Source organism: Arvicola amphibius, chromosome 11 (assembly GCF_903992535.2).
Source record: "Arvicola amphibius chromosome 11, mArvAmp1.2, whole genome shotgun sequence".
NCBI lineage: Eukaryota > Metazoa > Chordata > Mammalia > Rodentia > Cricetidae > Arvicola > Arvicola amphibius.
This window is the reverse complement of record NC_052057.2, coordinates 121,776,408-121,792,010: the sequence shown is the minus strand read 5'-3', so window position 1 is coordinate 121,792,010 and position 15,603 is coordinate 121,776,408. Positions and strand designations below refer to the sequence as shown.

The window sequence follows — 15,603 nt, the reverse complement described above, 5'->3', positions numbered from 1 at the left end:
CCCTTGTGTGAACACTGAGTTAATTTCTATTAATGAAATGAAGGTTTGGGGGCATGGTAAGTGCTGGAATTAGAATACTGTGGGTTTGCTAGAATTATTAGAGGTTAATGTGGGAAATAAGATTCTGTCTTTTTCCGTTCTCAGAGATCTGTAACAGTGTTCACTTCGAGGAAGTGACAGCAGCTCCCACTGGTTATTAGATTTATCGCCTCTAATAGTCTCAACTGCATTTTCATACAAATGGAGAAATGTGCTAGTGCTAACAGAAGATCTTCCAGAGTTCTTGGGAAACTGAAGTTTTCAAAGTCACCCCCCCACACACACACTTTGGGGGGCTATAATTCTATCTAGGATGCCCACTGAATTTGTTTTCAGCTTCTTAAAATAGGGAACCCCCTACCATTGTGCTTTCTGCTGACTGCAGCGTTGAGTGCTCAGCTCGCTGACGGAACTCACTTTCAGTGTGGTCCGTATTAGTTTGTTTCTAACAACTAATTGCTTCAGATGAGGTTTTGAGTCCTGAGAACTTAATTGTTTTGTAATTGTAAAGTCTACTTCTAGCCCCTTATCATGATGTAACTATTTTCAGAGCAACTTCACGCCTTTTTAAAATGATACATCTGACTGTACTTCAGCAGACTCTTCCTTGCCTGTGTTTGAGCTCCGTTTTGGATTGGATGTTTTTCTTTAATATTTCTTGCAAACTGAAAATAACAGTATTATAGATGTAATTTCTGGGGAAACATAAGACCACTTGGCATTCCCTTCTATCTCTGGAGACTGTTTTAAACTGACCAGTGGCAATTTGTGTGTGTGTGTGTGTGTGTGAACTTACACATTTAAGAATAAGATGCCAGAGGAATTTAGTAAATAAACCTGGTATATGAACTCCACTTAAAAGCAAACCCCAGCTTCCCACATGCCTTCAGTACTAGCTGTCCTGTACAGAGTGCCACATTCAAGCATTAACTCCAATGTACTATCCTCCTGTGCTCTTAACAGTTAATTAATTTCTTTCCTACAATTCCATTTACCTTTTAGTATTAGTTTATTAGTATTTTAGATAATCCTTTATAATGAACTAAGTATTCTAGCACGGGAGCAACTTCTTATTTTATGTGTGAAATAGACCATACTTGTTCAAAGATTCCTCAAAAAGTAATCTGGTGGGAACACGGGGTGGTACAGCCAGATGAAATGGTCGTACTTTTCTATGAATAAACATGAGAACAGTAGTATTGTGAAAAAGATTTTAAAATCTGGATGTCATACATTACTACTATTGCTGTGCTAACACAAGGCAACTTACAGAAGCAAGGATTTGAGGTTATAGTCCAGAGGGATGGGTCTGCCATTATCTCTGGTATAACAGCTGATCCACAGAGAGAGCTAAGTCATACTACAGAGCCACACTTCCTAGTTTATCCAGACATCCACCAGCTGGGGATCAGGCATTAAAATACCCACAACTTATGTGGGGTGGGAAGAATCTCATCAAACCACCATGATGGAACAGTCTCTAGAAAGTGATAGAACTTTCTAATCCATTTTTAAAAGGTAAGTTCTGGTAACTCATTTGTGAAATAGGAGAGACTCAGACTGAGGAGGAAATCAGACTAGTTTTAAATCTCTTCCCATTGAAGGAGCATGAACCCCATGCAACCGATGTGTTTACATAGTTGCCAGAGTCACAGAGTCTGTGAGGTTCCCTAAAAGTGTTTAGAATCTGATTGTTGGGAGGCAAACGTTTGAAATCAAAACTTGACATTCAAGATTTAAGGCAGAAGTACTAGTGAAAGCACAAACCCTAGGAAAACAGGTGGGGGTGGGTGTACGTCATACAGTATGCACAGTAAATGCTGTTGCTATCTAAAGTGTGCTGTTACATGTTTTTACAGCAACTAAGAACTGAAAAAGCTTCAAAACCAACTTGGGAGATAAAATGAATTCTAAAAGGCTGACAAGCAGGTAAAGACCGAGTCCTGGGCAGAGCTGTCATAGCCAAAGCAGTGCAAACTGAAGTAGTTTCAGGTTCCCACATTAAAACGTGGTCTTCTACAAAGGAAATGACCTTCAAAATCTTAATAGATGTGAACGACGCTCTGGTGATGAGCCATAGGCAGTGGGGTCAGGATATACCCCTGGTGCTTGAACTGGCTTTTTGGAGCCCACTTTTTATGGAGAGATACCTTGTCCAGCCTAGATATATGGCGGAGGCCCTTGGTTCTGTCTCAAAGTGATATGCCAGACTGGGAAGCTTTACCCTCTCTGAGGAATGGATGGGGGATGGGGTGGGTAAAAGGTGGGGAGAGGAGGAGAAGGGAGGAGGAGGGAGAAGGAACTGGGATTAGTATGTAAAATGATATTTCTTTTTAAAAGAATCACTGTGGTCATGGCATCTCTTCAGAGCAGAGTAACAGAAACACTAAAACAACCCCCCCACACACCTTAATTGCTTCTATGTTATATTCTAACTAAAAAAGGTAAGTTTGCTAGAGGCAGAATTTCCATGGACCAGAAAGCTTTCAGTTTGTAATAAAAGATTTGTTATACTTTCTAGAATGCTATGTACAGTATACAAACAGTTGAGATCCACTTCTCCATATTAAAATATTTGAAAAGCAATTCATTTCCTGTTATCATTTTATGTTTTAGGTAAAAGACAACCTCACTGCCTCTACTTTACAGACTTGAATCTGTGCTCTGGTGTAACCTAACCACAGAATGAAGTTTGCACACTACCTCAGTCTCTTGTACTAAGTGATATGGGAGATGATCTCACCACTGAAATATTTCATTTTGGCCGCATCAGTTTAGTAAAGCTCACAGGACAACAGAAAAAGTTCCATTGACATTGTCTACCATCTTCTAATGTAACATGAAAGAAACATGGCAGAGTAGTTACATGTAATTTCTGAAGATGCTATGCACAGGAATTTGAATAAGAATGTTTCAAAGGAAGTAAGAACCATATATAGATATAGATACAGATATGTCCCCACCCAGGGGAACCAAGTAGCTAGTAAAAGGGAACTCTGTTTATCCTTAATGCAGTTTCAGAACCTTGAAACTATGACTATTGTAATAACTTATTAAGTAAATACATTTAAAATGTAATACATATGTATGTGTAGCTATCATCTATCTACCTATCATCTATCTATCTCTATCTATCTATCTATCTATCTATCTATCTATCTATCTATCTATCTATCTATCTATCTATCTATCTATAGATAATGAAAGACAAGATCACAAAGCTCCCAGAGACAATATTACCACACAAAAGGAATGGAGTTTGTTCACTTTATTTAGTAAGTTGAAACCTTAAAACATCTGTAATTTATATGTATTACATTCATGTATCCCAGCTGGCCTGAAATAAATGTTTGCTAAGAAATGTGTTTCTACAGCTTCCTTTACAAAGTTCAATTATCTTCTTTTTACATTAGGATTGTATCTGCAAAGAAAAAAATGGGCTAAAGGTCATTTCACTAAGGAATTCCATTAAAGGGTTTCTCATTTTAACAGTCACGTGAGATTACCAATGTTGTCCTTGAAGTTGGACGATAGTTTTCTTTCTGTTTATCCGTTGGTGTTGCTTAAATGAATACGTGGTAAAACATCATCATCAACAAAAATCTTATGATGTATTAAAATTGGAACAACAGCATACACACAAGGAGTAAATGTGTAAACAACAACAACAAAAAAACCCAAGAGATTAAAACATCCTCTACTTAAGTTGGAAAAAATGTTACTCCGTGTCTACCTGAAATGGGACTTCATTTGTACTGGAGAGGTTTAGAATGTTTATTGGGTTTCCAGAAATGTTCAAAATATATAAATTATAATCACTTTTAACAATTCCTCTAAAATCTGCCACAAAGCAAACAAAAACCAAACAAACCCAGTTTTGGATCTCATACACCATTTCATTTTCATCTATTTGTCAAAACTTGACAAATGTTCTGGATCCTTATTTGTCTGACTTCAAAATCTGTTCGTTTAATCCCAGTGTAACCGAGCCTCACACACACCTAGGCGCCTTCCTTTGCCTGGACGACGCCATGCACAGTGAAACAGGACAGCAGACAGTTCAGTGAATGTGTATTCAGATAAGAAAACGGCACGAGTTCAGACCCAGACTGTTCTTCAAGAGCAGACAAAAAAAGTATCTGATCGGCACGAACGTAACTGCATTACACGTACGTTTCTCAACAGCATGGAGAGAAAGCCAAATCTTACCTAAACAGGTCGTCGGCGAGAGCCTCTTCTTTCGCTTGTTGCCTCTGTACCTGTCAGAGTTAACACGACAATCATTTGCTCCAGATTTCTATAGCCAAGGTGTCACTGGGCAGTTTTCCTTCTGCGGTCTCTCCTGCTCCTTCAACCCCTCTATTTTAGCTTCATACTAAGATGACCACAGAACTGTGGCAATGACAGAACTGTTCAGGTAATTTCTAAGACAACATCGCTAGCTTACTGAGTTTGTAAACATTCCTTTGGGCAGAAAGTTCAGCTCTGGGGTCAAGAATGATGACGGCACATGGCTTCATTAAAACTGGAGATTCAGGACAGCATGATGGCCCGGGAGTGAGGGTGTATGCCAACAAGCCAGATGGCCTGAGTTCAACACCCAGGATCCATATGACAGACAGACAGAGAGAGGGAGAGGGAAAAGGAAAGGGAGAGAGGGAGAGAGGGGGAGAGGGAGAGAGGGGGAGAGGAGGAGAGGGAGAGAGAGGGAGAGAAAGAGAGAGAGAGAGAGGGAGAGAGAGGGAGAGAGAGAGAGAGAGAGAGAGAGAGAGAGAGAAGAGGCTCCAAAAACCTGTTTTGTGGCCTCCATGTGCATGCACTAGTATGGAAGCGCATGCGTGTGCACTCACATGTGTACACACTCTCCACAAATAAGATTTGAGTTGAAGATTAAAAGAGAGGCCCAGTCACATGTGTTTAAATCTATTCTGTCTAACTTGCTGAGTCACAGCCATTGTCAGAGAGCCTGAGAGTGCAGTAAACGTCATCTTCAAACAGTAGTACTGGCAAAGGTCTCCTTTCCTCTTGCCTCTAAATCAGGACAGGTTTGTATGTATGTATGTATGTATGTATGTATGTATGTATGTATTTTGGCCACAATCATTTTCAACAGACTTCACCAAACTCCTAAAGCACCTTATAGAGTTAGAACCAGGGAAAAGCTCGCAATGAAAGGTCCTTTCTCAAGTCCAGGGTGACCCTATCACATGGCATTCAATGCCCCTCCATGACTTCTATCTACCAAAGACAAAACAACTCTTGAGTCTGACCCTTAAAATATGCAAACCTTAAATCTGGCTCTCCCAATCACTTCATGCCTCTTCACGGACACTGTGTGCTTGTTTTGTTAATCTGAACAAAGCCACAAGAAGAATCATCTCCAACATATACAATTCCTTCTGTTTTAATTCATATTTCTCTCTCTGCCCAGAAAGACACCCCGATTTCTTTTCCTACATCTAGGAACTTTCAATTTATTCAATATTTATTTAGTGCCTTCTTCACAGCGAGAACCCATCCTTAACTTCACTGATGACAGCTTGGATCTCCTTTATTGAAATAGAACAGCTGTAACAAATCAGCCCAAATCACCTGTGACAGAACTTCTATAACACACACCAACTTCTGGTCTTATAATTACCTATGTATGCATTCTGTGAGTGACCCTGGGCCACATGGAAGAAGAGAACTAATTCCTACGAGTCACCCTCTGACCTGTTTTTGAGAACTGCAGCACAGCACATGTGTGAGAACACAAATGCACATGCGTGCGCGCGCACACACACACACACACAGGCAAAATACATGTAATATAAAAAACCCAAAACAAATGTAGAACAGTGACCCGCGGGGATTTAATCCTACACGTATTTGTTTGATCCATACTGTGAAATGATAAAATGAAATTCCATCTTTTCTTTTTACATTTACAGCAGCGGAACATAAATAAGAAGGCACAGGCCGGGCGGTGGTGGCGCACGCCTTTAATCCCAGCACTCGGGAGGCAGAGGCAGGCGGATCTCTGTGAGTTCGAGGCCAGCCTGGTCTACAAGAGCTAGTTCCAGGACAGGCTCCAAAGCTGCAGAGAAACCCTGTCTCGAAAAACCAAAAAAAAAAAAAAAAAAAGAAAAAAGAAAAAAAGTAAGAAGGCACAGAGCATGCATAAAATAACTGTTTAAAAAAGCTTATGCTATTTTCTATAAAAAAAAATCTCAAAGCCTCAGGACAAAAAACACTAAATTTTTGTTTGTTTTTTCAAGACAGGGTTTCTCTGTGTAATAGATCTGGCTGTCCTGAAACTAGCTCTTGTAGACTGGGCTGGTCTTGAACTCACAGAGATCCACCTGCCTCTGCCTTCCGAGTGCTGGGATTAAAGGTCACTACCATGGTCACTACCATGACCAGCTAAAGATTACGTTTCACCTACAACATTCAAAATTCACAGAAACTTTAAGAACTGGCCTACTATAAAAATTATGATAGGTTCGCTGAATGTTGAAAAAAGAACAAAAAGAAAATACTGAATGCAGAAGGAAAGTAGCGGGGGTAAACCCAGGGCAAGATGCCAGCATGTGGTACCTTTAGCTATGTAGTCTACAGAGTGCTCACAGCACTGTGGCCATGGTGTGAACCTAGCACACATAAAGCCCCTCTCTTTATCTCCTACTGAAATGCACAGAAGATGGAGACAGCTGCAGCGGCACCATCATTTTAAAATCTCTCGAGCAAGTGCAAACAACGGAGGAGCGTGGGGCGGTGCTCCCTGCTTCTCACCCTCCTCAACAAAGAGCATATGGACATGATCCACTTATGTTCCAACAGGTAATTTCCGCGCTTTGGGTTTTTTATTATTATTTTATGTACTGCCATAAAAAAGGCGTACTCATAAAACATTTTGTAGTGGGATGTCCTTCTGTACACTGAATAAGTATTGCTCTCACTGGTTGATAAATAAAGCTGCTTTGGCCTATGGCAAAGCAGGATAGAGCCAGATGGAAAATCCAAGCAGAGGTACAGGAGAAGGGTGGAGTCTGAGAGATGCCGCCCAAGGAATAACATGCCAGGAGACTGGTAATGCCACAGCCAGGAGGCAATACTTAGATCAGTAGAAATGGTTAATTTAAATGTAAGAGGTAGCCAGTAATAAGCCTGGGCCATCAGCCAAACATAATTAATATTAAGCCTCTGAATGGCTATTTTTAAGGCAGCTGCAGACCAGGTGGGACAAAAAGCCTCCATTTACAACACTTGTATACGTTAGAACAAATAATTTTTTAAAAAAAGATTAGCAAGCACTTCAAGAATTGGAATCATTGACAAAAACATCTGCAGAAAATAGGAAGAGTTGGAAAAACAAAATAAACATCATCAATGAAAAGATCCAAGTCCAAATTAAAGCACCATGGCTGGATGTAAACAGTTAGTGTTGAGGACAGAAATTAGCAAAGAATAATTTAACTTGATAAAACGTTACTGGGCATTCCAGAAGTCAAGTCCAGGGAAAGAGGACGATGACGGCGTCCTCAGAGAAGGGTCCTACCTGCTGGAAGGCAGCCAACCCCTGCGACCACTGGGTCTCATGGGAGAGCTGACCACGGCCGTCCTTCTCTGGACCTGCTCTCTCACCAGCATTTCTGTGGCTTCAGGAAACCTTTCTCTTTACATTAGGATTTACCTTACTCTATTTTGGTCCCACTTGCTTTACTTTAGTCTGTAATTCTCTTAAAGTAAGTATGGAAAGTACAGACCAATCTTAACATTCTGCAATGGAATATTTCCTGAACGAATGGGCTCAGGTCACTTAGTTTGCTGTGCTAGGCAGCTGGTGCTGTGGATAAAGGACTGCTGTGCACGATGTCCACCTGAGCTCAGCGCCCTAGAGCCCGTCTAAAAGCGAGGCACACACAAGCTACCTCTGCAGGAGGAGGTGGAGACAGGCAGAGTGAGAGCTCACCAGTTAGCATAGTCGGGGAGACCCTATTTCCCAAATGAATAAACAGAAATAAAGAAGAAAGATTCTGAAATCAGCCTCCGGGCTCCACACGTGCAGGCACAGGCAGGCACACTCACGCACACTCTTACACACGCATACACACCACACACACAGCTAAATTCAAAGGTGAGCCCTGCCCCCTCCTGACCTCCATCTCGTGTCTCAGCCACTCCTCTAACTCTGTATTCTTGCGAGTGTGATGAGCGATCAGATCTGATCCTCCAATGATGTGTGGCAGCCTCCCTGCTCCAGGAAACAGGACCTGGAAGACAGGAAGTAGTCAAGTTAGGCTTATTAAAATGCTGAGGTAACTATTATTTAAAAGCTGTAAAATGCAAACAGCGTAAGTCACGCACAAATATCAAGAGTGCATATATTCTAATTGTACAAACGAGACACAGAACTGTACCAGACCCATCAGACTTCCATCTGATTTCGGCCTTTTCTTTTCTAGCTATTACTGTACATAGATTTAGATATGTAACCAGGACCTACACACTAAGAAAAACTAGTTTGTAGGTTTCATTTAAAAATCGATTTAGCTTGTTATCTAGCAATCAAAGTTAACTCCTGGAAAGCAGACTATAGTTTAAACCACTATTTCTTATTCTAAGATTTTCAAACTTAACCCATAATCCCAGCATTTTGAGAGGCCACGCAGGAAGATTACAGAATTCAAAGCAATCCCGGGTACACAGTGAGTTCCAGGCCAGCTCATACTTCACTTAAGACTTGATCTCAAATACCAAAGATACGGCTGGCCCCTGGGGCAAAGGGGCTTGCCATCAAGCCTGACAGCAGAGTGCACAATGGAAGGAGAGAACTGCCCTGCCAGCTGTCCTCTAACCTCCACCACACACAACAAACAACTAGTTCAAAATGCACCACGAAACCCGGACGCTAAATACTCCTTTTATTAAATTCAGTGCCAGTGCTGTTTCTCAATCCGAACCCTGCCCTCGTGAAACACAGTTCATGAACACACTTACCTTCTTGAATTTCTTAAAATTCTTCAGTTGACCACAATCATTTAGCATGGACAGACTTCGGGAAGTGGAGTTATTAACCACCAGCGACCTAAATTCCGTCAGCAGCACTTTTCTCGGAAGCAGCTCACTGCCGTCTGGGAGTTCATCACTGTTCTTAAGAGGGGAGTGAATGGTTAGAGGGAGAAGGAAAGGGAAAGAAGTTGACATTTAGATCTACGGCAAAGGTCCAAGTACCCAAGGAAAACAGAGTTGCTCCTGGCATCTGAAGTCTGTATTTGGGATCATAGATCCCAGAAAATAACTTGGGAGTGCTACAGCACACCAGCTACCAAGAAGGCTACAATTCGCAGTGTTTCCTCACAGCGGCTTGGGTAGCACCTCACAGCAAGCGTCCTCCTTTATATTCTCCGGACATATCTCATCACAATCTGCTTCTTTCCCATGGACACCATGCATCACGATTATGAAATATTCCATTCCTCCAGTCCCCACCTACTGTATTTATATTTTCATGACATCTAGAGACCGATTCTGAATGAACACCTGTGGTCATTAACTAATAATCTGTTCAGTGAGACTCTCTGCTTATGTCATTTACTACTATTGCACTGGTAATAGGTACGATAAAGATGATACTAGACGAAAAGCAAACCTGCGTGAGTCTGTTGAGTTCAGTGTGGCTCACAAAGCAGCAGACACTACATACAACACTCTGGACCCAGGAACTGCTCATGAACATGTGATGACCAGTGGTGGTCAGGAGGCTTAGAGAGGCAACAGCCTTGAAAATGAGGAGTGTGGTGGGCAGCCATCAGGGAGCATGGCCAACCGAGAGCGATCAGTGAAGAAGCTCTTACAACCACAAGGAAAACTTTTGAAGAATTCATTAGGGGCCATTCAATTATTGCTCACCATCTGAAGCAAACTGGAAAGATGAGCTCCACACATGGGTGCCCAGGAGCTGAGCTGTTTAATAATGTGTCAGCTGAAATACCATCCTCTTACAGAACAAACCACTTCTCAACCAATATTGTGATATGCAGCACAAAGTGTACTCTACACAACAACTAGCGAAGATTACCTCACTGGATGGACTGAGAATCCCCAAGCGTGCATCTGAAAACGGGTGTAGTCACTGGTTGTTGGCTGCTGGCCCGACCCAGGACACCGTTTTAATTCCTAGTGAGACCACTGCGTCCGAGAGGTGTGTGCAGCAAACTGCAACCCCCACAGTTATCAGACAGACAGAAAGGTCTCAATTCTCCACCACTACGTCTAACTGCACATCAGTCAACACCCCAGAGTGGAAGAGCGCTGAGCTGTGAGGCTCTGCCTTGTCCACCACGTCTTGCCAAGTGACTACTACTTCATCAGGAATCTCACCGACTCTTTACAGGCAAACACTACCATGAGCAGAAAATGCTTTCAAGAGCTCCTTGAATCTGGAAATATGGGCTTTTATGCTACAGAAATAAACTCATTTCTTACTGGCAAAAATGTATTGACTCTAAACAGTTCCTATTAATAGTTTTGACTATAATTGATGGAGGCGGGTCTTCTATCAATCTGTTGATTTCATTGGTTAATTAATAAAGAAAACTGCTTGGCCTAATAGGTTAGAACATAGGTGGGTGGAGTAGACAGAACAGGAAGAAGGAAGTGAGGTAGATGGCTCAGTCAGATGCCATGCCTCTCTTAAGTTAGTCAGACTGCCCAGACCGCCGTGCCTCTCCTCAGTGAGACAGATGCGATGGAGCCAGCAGCCAGGTCAGACATGCTGAATCTTTCCCGGTAAGACACCATTCGTGGTGTTACAAAAATTATTAGGTATGGGTTAGTCAAGATGTGAGTAAGAGGCTGGAACTAATGAGCCAGGCACTGTTTTAAAAGAATACAGTTTCCGTGTAATTATTTTGGGTAAAGCTAGCCAGGTGGCGGGACGCAGCCTGCCGTTGCATCTACATATAATGACTTAAAATGCACAGCCTAGATCTGCAATTCCTTTTACTTCTAATCCAAGCCAATCAAACATCAAGACACATCGAGTTATTTTTTTTCTTGAGAAAGAGTCTCACTAATCTGGCTAATCTGAAACTTGCTATACAGACCAGGCTTGCTTAGAATTCAGAGTCCATCTCTGCCTTAATAGTGCTAGGATTAGAAGCAAAGGTCACACCCAGCTATTTTCCAATTATGAACTACATAATGTATATGTAAGGTATGTGCACTCAGAAAGAACACAAAGGTTCACCTGATAATGACAGAATGTAATCAGAACCTTGAGTAAACCTGGCCTGACTCTTTTGGAATTCCATTACCGTATTTGATATAAACAGTCCCGCTAGAAAAGCTTCCGTCATCTTATGCACAAATGACTTCCTTAAAAAATGATTTTAAAAATCCTTAAAAAATTGGTAAGCTTAAAGACTGTGTATCCGTGTAGTACAGAGAGAGGAATTAGACCTAAGGTTCTCCACACCCGTCTCATGACCACAACATCATCTACTTCCAGAAAGGGAAAATCACGAAGTGAACCGGAAATATACAAGGAAATATTAAATATGGATGCATTTGACAGAATTTGCATGAGGATAATTCTTTTATGTCGAATGTTTCTAAGAAAAAAATAAGAATCTCCTTACGGCTGTTTCGTCTTTTGTCGACCACAGTAATTCCTTCTTGACTTCAACTTTCTTTTCTGGTTCACCTTCTTGCTAAAAGTAAAAAACACTGTTTATAGATAATGTTTTTAAAAACCTTAAAAACAATTGTTCTGTGCCCTTGGAAGTACATAAATTATATACTTAGAGACCAGCCAACAAAATATGGACACAACAAAAAGCTATAAAATCATAGCCAGAAAACTGCATTAACAGTTGATCTCTATCACGAAAAGGTTTTATCAAGAAGATACTATTTCTGAGATGGCAGAATATCAATAAACTGTTGGTCCACCTTTCTCTATAAGCAATTACGAAGATAAACTCTCAAAATTGTGTAAGAAAATCAAACGAAAACTAACCTCATACTGAGTAAGGTTGGTGAGCAGCACCATGATTCCTATGAGTGATGCTGTATTTTATCAAGCTGTCCAAGTACAGGAAAATCAGTTGAGGGCACATGCATGCTCTCTATACTATTTCTCTCACATAAAGAGAATCAGCAATTACCTTGGAATAAAAAGGGTTTTGTTTGTTTGTTTTGAGTCAGGGTCTTATTGTATAGCCCAGGCTGGCTAGTATTCCTGGCTAGGAATACTGTACAAACAAAAACTTCTCAGCAGGGATTCTTACTAAAAACAAGTTAGTACCTGAATGAAGTGGTTGCTTACTCACTTAACACCCACACTGTGTTTTTCCACTGATAATGTCATTCTTAGGTCTGAAGGGAACTAATACCATCCTCCACCCTGACCAAGGCAGTGGCATTGGCCCAGGCTGGACTGTACACAGGCAGCACTCTCAGGAGCCTGAGGAGCGGATTTCTCTCTGCCAAGAAAAGCCGTTTACTTCTCATTCTCTTCCTACTGGAGTAGGGCAAACGGGCATCAGGCTACACATCAAAGCCCCATGCTCACTTTCAGGCTGCTCTGGTCCCTACTAAATTGTACCTGATGTGAGTATCAAAGCCCCCACACTAGTGTCCTGGCTTTTCACAACCCCCCTTCTTCCCTAAACTCCCAGACTACTCCAGTTTTCAGGCTTATCTCCCCCCAATTTCTCTCTGTTTCAGAGAGATAGTCCTGTCTGCTAGGCTCCTCTCTGTCCCAGAGAGAGACTCATGGCTGCTTTGGACTCCCACAAATGCCTTTGGCTATTCTCTCTCTCAGAGATACAAGGATCTTTCCGCATCTACAGAGTAGTCAGGTCTGTGATTTCACCGCACCCTTGCTTGTATCGGTCTGTCCTAAGATTTAAAACAGTAGAGTAAGAACAAAAGAACTATGCTATAGAACCATGTAGCACAGGAAAATAACATTGTCTAATATAGTTATCATAAACCTTTATATGAAAGGCTTTGGCAGTTTTACAAAATACTAGTGGTGTCCATGGGTATATGGTGCTCAATTCTTGTCTGTTCCTGTCTGGATTCTAACGACGTGAGTGACAGGAGCTTTGAATGAGTGTATGACAAAAATAGGTATTGAGGACATGAAGGAAAGGCAGAGAGCACAGACTTCTGTGACTCAAACTAGAACTAGTTTTCTGTAGCTCTGCACTCATTGTGTGCAGTGGATCAATGAGGAACAGAATTTAAAGAAGCAAATCTGAGACCAGCCTGGGTACACGAGATCCTGTCCCATCAAACAAACTGTTACTTACACTCACTCTGCTGCTTCCTGGCACCGTGTCACCACTAAGGTGACTACTCCTTCCTACATCCATCCTTGGCTTTTTCCTGACACCGACGTCTGCCTCTGGTTTCTCAACTTTCATTTGGACTTCCAGCCCCAGCTCTGCACTCTTGAGCAGCTCTTCCAATACTTCGTCTTCTATGGCCAAATCAACTTCTTTCCTTTTGTGTGGTCTAAGATATTCTGTGGAATATGATTTAATGGCAGGACTCGTCCCATTGGGTTTCATGTCTCCGTCACCCACAAGTGAGCTACCTGCTTCCTTGTCCACAAGCTCACTCTGAGAAGGGTGCTCCCTGCTTTTCCACAGTGTGGGGGCGGCAGGTTGTGTTTGTTCTAAAAGAGAACAAGACAGGTCCATTCTCGATGATTTGGATGAAGACACTTCTGGATTTTCTTCATCCCTTTCCCTTAGGTTTGAAAAGAAAACAAAATCAGAGACAGAAATTTTAATTTCTCAGTCTTTGCTACTCACTCCTGACCTACTCCCGACTACCACAGTATTGCTGGAAATCAAACCTTTAGATACTCACTCCTGACCTACTCCTGACTACCACAGTAATGCTGGAAATCAAACCTTTAGATACTCACTCCTGACCTACTCCCGACTACCACAGTATTGCTGGAAATCAAACCTTTAGATACTCACTCCTGACACTCCTGACTACCACAGTATTGCTGGAAATCAAACCTTTAGAAGGGTATTGCGTCATGATTTCTACTCTGCTGACAGGACCGATGCAGCCTGGGGTTAGAGCACACGGAGAGCCCTGTCCTCTGCTACTGGATCATCAGAGCTAAATCAGTGTGAAAGAGAACTACATAGACACACCCAGGACCCACTGGCGGAAGGCAGCAGCTTATTCAGCAGTGCAGGAAACTCAGGGGCAACTAAAACTATATCTGGGACTGTAATCTGATGGGCTAATGAGAGCTGGCACCAAAAAAATTAGCCAAACAGGCTAAATCTAGAGGCTGCCACCAACTGCATACTGTAAACACGTGTGCCACACCAGAAGCACTAAATGCCTCTGTTTATGCGACTACCACAGTCCGGAGGACTCGCATTTGGTCCTCTGCTGTCTAGGCTGCCAAAGACCTGAGTGCAGAGCTGGCTGCAACTGGATGGTAGGAGACACAGAGATCTGAGGAGGCGAGGGGGAACTGACGATTGTAAACCACTCTTTTTACCTTGCAAGACAGGTCATGAGAGAGAGGGGGAGGGAACTTGGGTTTGGCTAATCTTTCCTGAAGATGAAAGCACAGGAACAAAAGCTAAAGTAGAAGGACATGAAGAAAGCCAAGTGCAGTCTGTATAATGGGCCTAGCGAAGGAGATGGGGATACAGCTGAGACCGAATCAGCTCAGAAATAAAACCACGGGGCCAGCAAGGTAGCTCAGCTGGTAAGGATCCCAACCCTGAAAGTCTGCAGCTGGGTCAAGGGATCCACACAGTGCAAAGAAAACTGACTCCTATGTGTTATTTTCTGACCTTCCTCCTCTCTCTGTCTCTATCTGTCTGTCTGTCTGTCTCTCTCTCTCCCCCTCTCTCACATACACACACAGAGAATATAATCTTTAAAAAAAGAAATTCGAGCTTTCCACAGAAACACTGTTTCTATTTCAACAGAAAGAAAACACTACTCTACATTTTCTATCTGAACACATCTTTCACAGACACAGTTGGGGAATCATTGACAACTTACCTTTTTTTAGTGCATGGCTGGAAGTAGTTTGTGATGGAGTTCTGTTGCTGCTGAGAAGTCCAATCTTTATTTTTATTAGCAGCAGGGACTTTCACTGGTGAAAGCTGATAGTTTGGGTTCTTTTCCCTAACCAGGGAATCTGGTGCCACATGATTTGTCTTGGAGCTGGATTTGGGGACCTCCTTTTTACTACAAGTTCCCTGTGAAGGTGGTCTAACGTTTTGCTCCACTCCACATATCTTTACTTCTTTTGGTTTCTCACTCAAAGACATGCTATGAGAAAAGGAAAGAAAGCCAACAATTAGCAGCATTTTCTGAGAAACACAACTTCAAACGATTAGATAATAATTCAACTGTGTCTTCCCAGTCCAAGAACGGGAAGACCCACCAAAGGCCTCGAGGACAACATCCCATTCTCCCTGCTGTAGCCAACTTCTTCAGACACACACTCCTCGAAGTAACTGCCAAAGCACACTCTTGGCCTTAACCAAGTATCCTACTGGAGACTAAACTAGGCGGTAG

At 42.1% G+C, this 15,603-nt stretch overlaps 1 protein-coding gene across 3 annotated transcripts in view; it reads right to left on the bottom strand.

Moving 5' to 3' along the window:
- Positions 1-3,292: 3,292 nt before the first annotated feature.
- Nbn (nibrin) overlaps positions 3,293-15,603 on the bottom strand; it is a 29,447-nt gene continuing 17,136 nt past the window's right edge. For all 3 annotated transcript variants that reach the window (XM_038348325.2, XM_038348326.1, XM_038348327.2), the window contains exons 10-16: positions 15,082-15,354; positions 13,344-13,785; positions 11,664-11,735; positions 9,022-9,174; positions 8,181-8,294; positions 4,249-4,298; positions 3,293-3,460 (exon numbers count right to left, since the gene is read on the bottom strand). In XM_038348325.2, the coding sequence (XP_038204253.1) occupies positions 3,433-3,460; positions 4,249-4,298; positions 8,181-8,294; positions 9,022-9,174; positions 11,664-11,735; positions 13,344-13,785; positions 15,082-15,354 (1,132 nt within the window). In that variant the 3' untranslated portion in view covers positions 3,293-3,432. The remainder of the gene's footprint in view (positions 3,461-4,248; positions 4,299-8,180; positions 8,295-9,021; positions 9,175-11,663; positions 11,736-13,343; positions 13,786-15,081; positions 15,355-15,603) is intronic.